This window comes from Tupaia chinensis, unplaced genomic scaffold (genome assembly GCF_000334495.1).
Source record: "Tupaia chinensis unplaced genomic scaffold, TupChi_1.0 Scaffold000115_1, whole genome shotgun sequence".
In the NCBI taxonomy this organism is placed as follows: Eukaryota; Metazoa; Chordata; class Mammalia; order Scandentia; family Tupaiidae; genus Tupaia; species Tupaia belangeri.
In genome coordinates this window covers 1,889,405-1,899,404 of record NW_006159579.1, presented here as the reverse complement: position 1 = coordinate 1,899,404, position 10,000 = coordinate 1,889,405, and the positions used below count along the sequence as shown (strand labels likewise).

At 43.3% G+C, this 10,000-nt stretch overlaps 1 protein-coding gene and 1 pseudogene across 1 annotated transcript in view; both read left to right on the top strand.

Annotated features, from left to right (window-relative positions):
* The window catches only part of PIGU (phosphatidylinositol glycan anchor biosynthesis class U), a 119,284-nt gene that overhangs the window by 90,680 nt on the left and 18,604 nt on the right, over positions 1–10,000 (top strand). The window contains 3 exon segments of the mRNA XM_006144027.3: positions 2,075–2,229; positions 4,416–4,559; positions 8,426–8,550. Coding sequence (XP_006144089.1) covers positions 2,075–2,229; positions 4,416–4,559; positions 8,426–8,550 — 424 coding nt within the window.
* LOC102493067 (elongin-C pseudogene) lies at positions 5,308–8,419 on the top strand (annotated as a pseudogene).

The following is a 10,000-nucleotide window of genomic DNA, read 5'->3' as shown; positions in this document are numbered from 1 at the left end:
TCTAGGTTATATAACCTGCTGAGGTGATGTAATGGTTAAGACACTGGACTCCCACATGGCTGATTATGGTTTGAGTCCCAGACCTGCATGGTTGAAACTCATGCGGGCACATGTGTGCATGCTCAAAATCTCAAGAGAAGATTGGAGGATGGGACCAGCAGTTAGTATAATGACTATGTTGTTGGACTCCCATGCATGCACCCTATGGCAAAAATCTCTCTTTCAGAGAAAAAAAAACAAACTTAAATTTTTTTTTTTTTTTTTTTTTTAGGAAATAATTGTTTTGGGGGTAAAAACAGAAAATACTATAATAGCCATGTTCCTATAACCCAGAGCAACCCAGATTAAGGAAGTATTAAGATTTTTGCTATAATATTTTGTACAGTGAGACTTGAAAAAGGTCATAGAAAAGTGGAATTAAAGTATGAATTTATTGGGGCCGACAGGTGGTGTGGTAGTTGAGAACACTAGATTCCCACATGACTGACCGTGGTTCGAATCTTGGACCTGGTGGCTTGCTTTCTTACTTTCTCTCTGTCTCTTTTTCTCTCACTCTGCTCCTCTCTGGTCAAATTAAAATAAATAAATAAAATAAAATAAATAAAGTTAAATAAAATAATTCTTTAAAAAAGAATATGAATTTATTTTGGGATAAGGAAATTTTGAAATACATATATAATTTTTTCATAATATGTTTCAATAAATATCTTTCATATTTGCTTTTGTTATATTTAATGAACTATTAAAGGTAAATTTGAAGTTTTTAAGGTTCCATTATGTTTTCCTTCCCTATTTAGGAAGTTTACATTATTATGACTTTAGTAGATGTCCTTCTAACCTAGGTTTATACCTTCTACAGATATAGGTGGCACCAGCAGTTGGCATAATGGCTATGTTGCTGGACTACTATGTAGTTGACTGCGGATTGAGTCCTGGACCCATGGCTTAAAACTCACACTGGGCATGTGTGTGCGTGCCCAAGATCCCGAGAGGAGAATAAAGGAGAAGGGTGTGACCATTCCCCCTTGGGGGTGATTTCTCACTTTCTACCTCTCTGTCTTTCTGGCAAGTGCACATGCCATATAGCAAAAACCTCTCAAAAAAAAAAAAAAATTTCTACAGATATATACGAATATATCTATAAATTATACATATTAGATTTTTGGGACGGTCATGATGTATTTTTCTGTTTTTCTATGCAGAAATGCATCATAATAGTATTATTTGGCATAATCTAAAAATACTGCATAAGGGTCCAGCAAGTAGCATGGTGGTTAAAGGTGCTGGACTCCCACATGACCAACCCAGACCTGGCAGCTTGCTTTCTCACTTTTCCTTCCCTCCCTCCTTCCCTCCCTCTCCCTCTCTCTCTCTCTCTTTCTCTCTCTCTGTGTGTGTGTGTCTCTCTCTGGTCAAAATAAAAATAAATAAATAAAGTTAAATAAAAATAATTCTTAAGGAAAGAAAATACTGCATGAATATTTGCACATCAGGACCAGCAGGCAATGTGATGATTAAGTGCATTGGACTCCCACATGGCTGACCGTGGTTCAAGTCCTGGACCTAGTGGCTTTCTTTCTCGCTCTCTCCGCCCTCCCCCCCTTTTCTCTGGTCAAATTAAATAAATAAATAAAGTTAAATAAAATAATTATTTTTAAAAAATAAATATTTGCACATTGTATGGATTATTTGGCACCTTTCTATTGTAATTAACCTCACTTCTGAGATATGGCCATGTCGATATTCATAGATACAGCATCTTCATTTAACCTGCTAAATGCATACCGTTATACCATTATATCACAGATTATTCATTTGTTCCTTTTATTTGTAACTTTTGCAACATCTCTTCATGATACCTACCTAGAAATGGTGTTACTAGGTCTGAGGTCAGAGGATGCACACTAAACACCTTTTTAAGTAGTTATAGCCTCCTTATTTAATTAAAGACCTAAGCAAAATTGTAAACCTGTTCACTATGGCATAGTTTTGCAGGAGGGATCTTTTTGTTTAATCTGATAACTGCTTTCTGTCCTTAGCATCCCTAAATGTCCCATTTTGCCTTCTTTCTTAGCGGCAGTACATCCCTGTGAAAGTGAAGAGTAAAGCCTTCTGGATCTTCTCTTGGGAATATGCCATGATGTATGTGGGAAGCCTAGTGGTAATAGTTTGCCTCTCCTTCTTCCTTCTCAGCTCCTGGGATTTCATCCCTGCAGTCTATGGCTTCATGTAAGTAGTATCCTTGTTAGAAAACTCTGGAAGCTAATTTGGTTTACTTTGCTCCAGCTGGAGTCAGAGAGATAGAACCACAGGGAGCATGTACAGAACAGTGGTCCTCAAACTTCAAGATGCATCAGAGTCACTGCCAGGCTTAAAACCCAGATTGTTGAGCCCACCCCCCAGCTCTGATAAAGTAGGTCTAGGGTAGGGAACAAGAATTTGTGTTCTTCAGGTTTTTAAGTGATGCTAATGCTGTTGGTTGGTCCAGGGAACATACTTTGAAAACCATTGCTATAGAGCAAGCCTTTAACCTAGGGGATTACAGAGCTTTCTCTAGGAACATCCAAAGTAACTACCATCCTCTGACTGGGAGCTTTGGGCTCAGTTCCAAACAGGAATAGATATATTCCTCTACTGCAAGTGTATAGTTTTAAAATAAAACCACCTGCCGCATGCCAGACCTTTGGAGAAAATCCAGTGGATTTGCAGTATTGCAGGCCTGCCTGAATGTATATTTATACATTCTGCAAATGTTGCTTGTAAAGGTGTCCTCTGTATGTCAGGCTCTGTGTGGGTGCTGAGAGGCTGATCAGTGCCCAAGCAGCCCACAATCCAATGCGTGACATACACTTAAACATGTCAGGGTAGGGAAGGGTTCTGGTATGGCAGAACTCACTCTTGGGATTCTGGACTGCCTATTTGTGTTAAATCCTGGCTGAGTGTAGAATGACTTAGTAGCTTTTTAGCTCTTCATGTCCTACCTTGGCCAGGGTCTGTGATATATTCTGAAGAGCTTTCCCTGGCTTTCTGCTGGGCATGATTGTGTTCTTTATCTCATTGTATAGAAAAGGAAATGTAATGGGTTATTAGAAAAGTCATGACACATTTTTGCATAGAAAAACATAGCAAAATACCTCATGACTGGGGCCAGCAGTTGGCGTAATGGCTATGTCGCTGGACTCCCATGTAGTCAACCACGGTTCAAGTCCTAGACCCGGTGGCTTAAACTCATGCCAGGTGTGTGTGCATGCATGCCCAAGATCCCAAGAGGAGCATGGAGGAGAAGGGATTGCAGCATGGCCAACCCCCCCTAGGGAGTAATTTCTCACTTTCTCTCTGTCTTTCTGGCAAACACATGCACCCTATAGCAAAAACGTTTCAAACAAAACAAAAAAAAAATCATAACTTTTTTGTTTTTTTAAAGAATTATTATTTTATTTTATTTATTCATGTCTTTTTCTTTTTAATTTGACCAGAGAGAGACAAGAGAGAGAGAGAGGGAGAGAGGGAGAGGGAAAGTGAGAAGGCAAGCCACCAGGTCTGGGATTCGAACCATGGTTGGCCATGTGGGAGTGTCCAGCGCCTTAGCCACCACACCACCTGCTGGTCCCCAAAGTCATGACTTTTCTAACAACCTAGTATTTATAACAGGAAGTAAAGACTTGCCCTGGGTAGAGGCTTTAGTTAGGGGTCTGACCATGAGCTATTGCCTGTCTCTCCCTCTTCATGCCCCATTCATTGCCCTTTTACAATTTTGAGTTTGATCTCTGTATTTTTTTAAATAAAAAAATATAATGTGGACTCTTAGAGGAGCCAGAATTGCAGCCAATCTTTGTCTGATTTAACCAGACAAAAAGTTTTCTAGTTAAACCCTGATTCTCAAGTGAGATCTGGGACTCTGGGGCTCCTAGCCAGAGCCCGTTGGTGGTTCCTGAACCCCTAGAAGTCTCAACTGGAATCTAAGACACTCAAGTCTTCTGGCTCCTGGTGTGGGGATGTGGAGCAAAATGGGGAGGCACAGAAGCTTTGTGCTTGTTTATTTAGGCAGATTTCCGGATTGCCTAAAATAGATACTGTTTATTTAAACTCATTCCTCTTTTGTTATAGTACTCAGTGTCTCTTGATTTTAAACTATCCTGAGCAGTAAAAGAGGCTCTGGTCTCTTGATTTCTAGGATGAATCCCTGCGCATTTCACATTCGTTTGATTTAGCTAATATTTACTATCTTTCTGTGGGACTCTGCCCTTTGTTTTTGTGAGGGATGCCTGAGAGCCCCTCACATCCTGATCTCTGCTGGAACAAAGTCATCCTTGGCTATAGAGCAGTAAACCAAGTTTTCAGGAGAAAACAGGATCAAAGCAGACCATGTATAATTTTATTCTCTTTTCTCTCTCCCTTTGTTTTCTTAATTTCAGACTTTCTGTTCCAGATCTCACTCCAAACATTGGTCTTTTCTGGTACTTCTTTGCAGAGATGTTTGAGCACTTCAGCCTCTTCTTTGTATGCGTATTCCAGATCAACGTCTTCTTCTACACCATCCCCTTAGCCATAAAGCTAAAGTAAGTGATCAGACTACTGCTGCTTTGTCCACAGGGCCCTCCGAAGACCCCCTTTCCACTTGTGGTTTTATGGGTGCCCATCAAACAGGGAGTAAATGTCATCAGGTTTATGGTGTCTTTGCCAAAGGAACCCCACCCTCAGTTGCTCAGGTGCCATTGGCCATAGCCAGCAATAGAGACATGGTTCAGGATCCCCTGTATTTTCCCCTTGTCCTGAGGTGCCCAAATCCACATTACTTCTAAGTCCCCTCACCATTTTGGATAAGAGCTGGGGTAGCAGAACTGAGTTGTCTTTGGAAAAAATGGATCTGATTGGATATCTCCCATCATCAGCCCAGTAACAGTTTCTCTAAGGGGACTCAGGGTAGATTAGTTGAGAGACTGGCCACCTGTAGTACTGTTGAATCTTCTGATCAGTTTCCTTCAAAAGAGTTTGTCTGTGGAGTTCTCTTCTGTAGTTTAAGAGAGCTAACATATGGAGCCCATTCCATCTCAAACTTTCTAGGCTCTCTAAGCTGTAGTTTTACCTAATCCAGCAACTTGTGGATGTAGAATTATACTACCATCATCACTCCTTTTTTTTCCCCCCAAAGAATTATGTATTTATTTAATTCCATAATTCCATTTATTACTATTATTTTATAATTTGACCAGACACAAACAGAGAAAAAGAAAGAGAAAGTGAGAAAGCAACCCATCAGATCTAGGACTCAAACCGTGGTCGGCCATGTATGAATCCATTGTCCCCAACCACCACGCCACCTGCCAGCCCCCATCACTCCCATTTTATAGTTGAGGAAATTGATGCTCATCGAGGTGGAACAATTTTTCCTACAGTCACAAAAGTAGTGAGCAGAGGTTGATCTGGCTCCAGAATCTGTACTTACCCCTCTGTGCTGCCAGGCTCCTGAGAGAGATCACCTATTGTAGCCCCTGGGAGTGATTCTGTTTTCCTAACTCCAGAGAAGGGGTGATAGGCACAGACAGGCACAGCTCTGCCTAATTGGTCCAGGAAACCCGAAAGCGTGTATGCTTTTGATTTGGATCTTGAAAGCTTGAGTTTTCCACTCTGACCTTTCTGCTATTCTCTCTGACCATAGCCAGCAATAAACCACCAATGGTGTTAAGGTGCTGGACACTCCCACATGGCTGGCCACAGTTTAAGTCCTGGACCTGATGGCTTACTTTCTCACTTTCCTTCTCTCTTTCTGGTCAAATTAAAATCAATGAATAAATAAATAAAGTTAAATAAATAATTTTTAAGACAAAAGAAAACATTGAGACCAGAACCTCCTGCAACGCTGCATGAGAAGAGAGGTGGCCTGAAGAGCCTGGTTCCCACAAAGGTGGCAATGGAAGCAAAGACTACAGAAGGCTGAAGATCTCAGGTTCCTACCCTGGCAGAGGACGGCAGTAGTGGGAAGATCAGGTGTTTTCCTATTTCTGTCACTTTGCCAGGAAGCCCTGGCCTGGGAAGTCCCATGGTGGTGGTGTTACTGCTCACTCAGGAGCCACGTGTGGCCTTCGTATGCACATGGAGCTGCTGGGAGTTGTCTACACAGACAACGAGGAGGGGTGCTCCAGGCTCCCGAATTCTCTCAGCCCAGCAGATTTGTCTGACTAGGACAGGGGCAGGGAAAGTGGACCACAGACAGGTGGAGCGCTCAGCAGGGCTATCCTGCCAGAGTTTGGGAGCCTGCCAGGCCATGCAAGGCTGGTATTCTGTCAGATGTCAGGCCCAGGCTGTGTCACGGGAAAGAAACATCAGCTCTGAGGTCCTACAGAATGGGAACCACAGGATTTGAACTGTGATCAGCCACATGAGAGTGTCTAGTGCCATAATCACCACACCACCTGCTGGCCCCTCAGTGTTTTTTATTACTGCATTTTTACTGGCTGCATAGAAATGCTGCAGTTGTAGGATTAGGGGCTGTGGTGGTACACGGGGATTCCACTGTGGTGGCTATAGGGCTGACAAGAAACTACTGGAGTTCCTGTGGAAGCAAAGTAAAAGTTCATAAGAACATAATGGGGAGGAGAAAACTTATGGTGGCTGTGAGGGCCATGATGCCATGTATGTCAAATTGCTATCTTCTGATGGTCACGAATTTATTGTAAAAAGAGAACATGCGCTAACATCAGGGTCAATAAAAGCCATGTTGAATGGCCCAGTTCAGTTTGCTGAGAACGAAACCAACGAAGTCAATTTCAGAGAGATCTTGTCACATGTGCTATCAAAAGTATGCATGTATTTTACCTACAGGGTTCGCTATACTAATAGCTCCACCAATATTCTTGAATTCCCAGTTGCACCTGAAATTGCACTGGAACTGCTGATAGCTGTGAAGTTCCTAGATTGTTAAATAAAATAAATTATAATAAACTGTGAACTTTCTTCCATATTAATAAAAAGAAAAGAGAAGAAATACTGTAATTGTTACAAGTTACTTAAAAAGCCCAAAGCCAGTGATTTGGATTGAGTTTAGGAGTATGTTCACACTCAGTGAGCTGGATACTTCTTAGAGGCCACAGGGCTCTGTGACTTTGCCAAGCTGAGTTTTGGAGGCATTTGCTGTGTAGAAGTGCTGGTGCGTTTGGGGTGTGCACATGTTTGTTTCAACAGCCAAGACTTATACCTGGCACCAGTAGGTGGCATGATGGTTAAGACGCTGGACACTTCCACATGGCCGGCCACGGTTCAAGTCCTGGACCTGGTGGCTTGCTTTCTCACTTTCCCTCTCTCTCGTCTCTCTCTGGTCAAATTAAAATAAATGAATGAATAAATAAGATTAAATAAATAATTGGGAACAAATGTATATCCATGGAGTCACCCTGACCTTTGACCTGTAAGACAAGAATGCTATTAGCCTTTGAAGAAAATCCTCAAGATCTGGACACCCAGGTACAGTTCAAAAGTAGGCCACTTGCAGGTTGTGTGGGTATAGCTGAGGAAGTATAAGTCTGACCTCTTCTTGTTTGTTTCTCTTAGCATTTGGTCAGCTCTCAGAGGAGCACTGACCCCACCCTCCAGTGACCAGAGCTGCGAAGTGTATTAAGCCTCTGGAGAACAGTATTGGTGTTTGTTAGGAGCTCTGGAGACAAACAGCTCCATCTCTTAGTCAACTCATTTAACTAATTCGAGCTTCCATTTTCTCACCTGTGAAGTGTGGATAGCAGGATTGCATACCTCAAGAGGTAGTTGAGGTGTGGTGAGGATCACATGAGATGATGCAAAAGAAGGCCTGGTATGGAACTTAGCCCCCGAGTACAGGTTCAGGGAGTAGAAGCCATTGCTCTCACTTATTTATTTAAAATAATAGGTTAAGCACTTATTAGTTCAAGATAATGAGAACTCTAATTCCAGAGATAAAAATCTGTGTGTAACTCTCAGTTCTCTCTCTAGACCCTATTGTTCAATTGTCAAGAGAGAAAAGCATTGGCAAGCAGGCTGTTTCTGTCCTGAATGCAGTTATCGGAGGGGCCTCTGGCAAGGGAGGCTGCCCGATTACTCCTACAAGCAGTCATTGAGCCCAGTAATAAAGAAGGCTGACTTCATTTGTTTTCTTCTCCATGGCTCCTAGGGGAAGGCCCAGAGCTGGGAAAGGCTAAAGGGCCTGTTGATGGGTAATGTCTCTGTGGGCTGTTTCTCTAGTGTGTACGGGCCTTCCTCACCACTTCTGGGCATTTCCAGTCCCTGCAGTTTTCTGCTTTGTCCTAGGGCTTGGCCCATGCCTTGGAGGGACCAGAGCCAATTCCTTCCTGAAGTCCCCAGAGTAGTAGTTTTGGTTCCAGGGCTGGGGTCAGGAGCTTCTGAGGTGGGTTTGCCCCCTGACTGATCTCTCTCTGTCTCCCCTGCCTTGCCCCAGGGAACACCCCATCTTCTTCATGTTCATCCAGATTGCCATCATCTCCATCTTTAAATCCTACCCGACGGTGGGCGATGTGGCCCTCTACATGGCCTTCTTCCCTGTGTGGAACCATCTCTACAGATGTGAGTACTCCCACCTCTACCCTCTGGTAGCAGATTTGTGTCAGCCTGACCCCTGAAGAAAACAGCCAGGGAAAAAGACATTGATAGGCATTTACTGGGCATTGCTGTGGTAGCAGCATTAGGAGAAAAGCAGTGGCGTGAGCCACAATGTTTGCTCCCTGGGTGCTACAAACTAGTGATGATGAAAAGGACTACTACCACTTATTGAGCACTTACTGTGTACTTGGCCACTGTGGCTCTAAGAGTCTCATATCCTTTAGCTCATTTTATGTCCACATCAGCCTTTGAGGTGAGTATCCCCATTTTGCGGATGAGAAAACTCAGGTATAGAAAGGTAGACCACTTGCTTAAGGGCTTATGACTGGTAAGTGGAAGGACTGGGATTGGGATCCAGATCCATGAGCCCTGCAATGCTGTCCAGTAGGACTTTCTGTGATGATGGGAATATCCTATCTGTGCAGTCTAACAGAGTAGCTACTGGTGCAGCAAAGAAATGGAATTTAAATGTAAGATGCCATATGGCTAGACCATTGCATAGTGGCTCTTGCAACTCTAGAATGGTTCAAAACACCATTCACCACTGCTATACCCACATCTCAAAAGCACATGAGTGACACTAGACTTTCTGCCTACTGTGAAGACTCCTTTTAGCTCTAATCATCTCCTCAGAAGATGGCTTAGCAGTGACTGCTCTGTGCTTTTCTGAGGCCCCCAATATGTCCCTCGGTCATGGTGGGTTCTTTTCAATGTTTGAGGACTCCCTTAAGGGCAGGCATCATAACTCATTCACCTCTGAGTCCCCAGCACCCAAGATCAAACCTGACACACAGAGGGGCTTGGCAAATGTTTATAGAGTGAGTTTTTGAAATGCTCCAAATAAAGAGGCCTTGTCAGTAATCCAACACCCCCTGATTCCCTAAATCACACAGGGAGGAGCTGTTGAACTTTCCTTGCATGCAGTAGGTGCACAGTGAGGCTTTAAGAAGGAACTCAGGGAATGCAGGCTTCAAAGGAAATGAGTCTTTATTATTGTTTTGGGTTGTCTGGGTGTTGACCAGGAAGTGAAACCAACCAGCTGCTAGCAAGAAACCTACCTGTATGAGAGAAGGTAAACAGCCAAGTGGGCGGGCCTCACCTAGGCTACCCTGCAGGTGACAACCTGGAGAGGCAGTGCCCAGTCTGGCCTAACTGGGAGGGGAAGTGGTGTCTTCTGCCTGTGACAACCTCATTGCACAGACAGGAATCCACCAGTCCAGTGATTCACCTAGTCCATGGCTCAGAGTCAGTTTAGAGCCCCTCAGCAGAGTGACCACTGATGTCACAAGGCCACCAAGCCTGTGGACATGCTCCAAAATGTGACACGATATCTGTTCAGGAGGTTGATCATTTCCCCACAAAAGTAGAAAGGGGTTTTTGTTATTGTTGTTTAGCTAGCTACTGAAAACAAGGC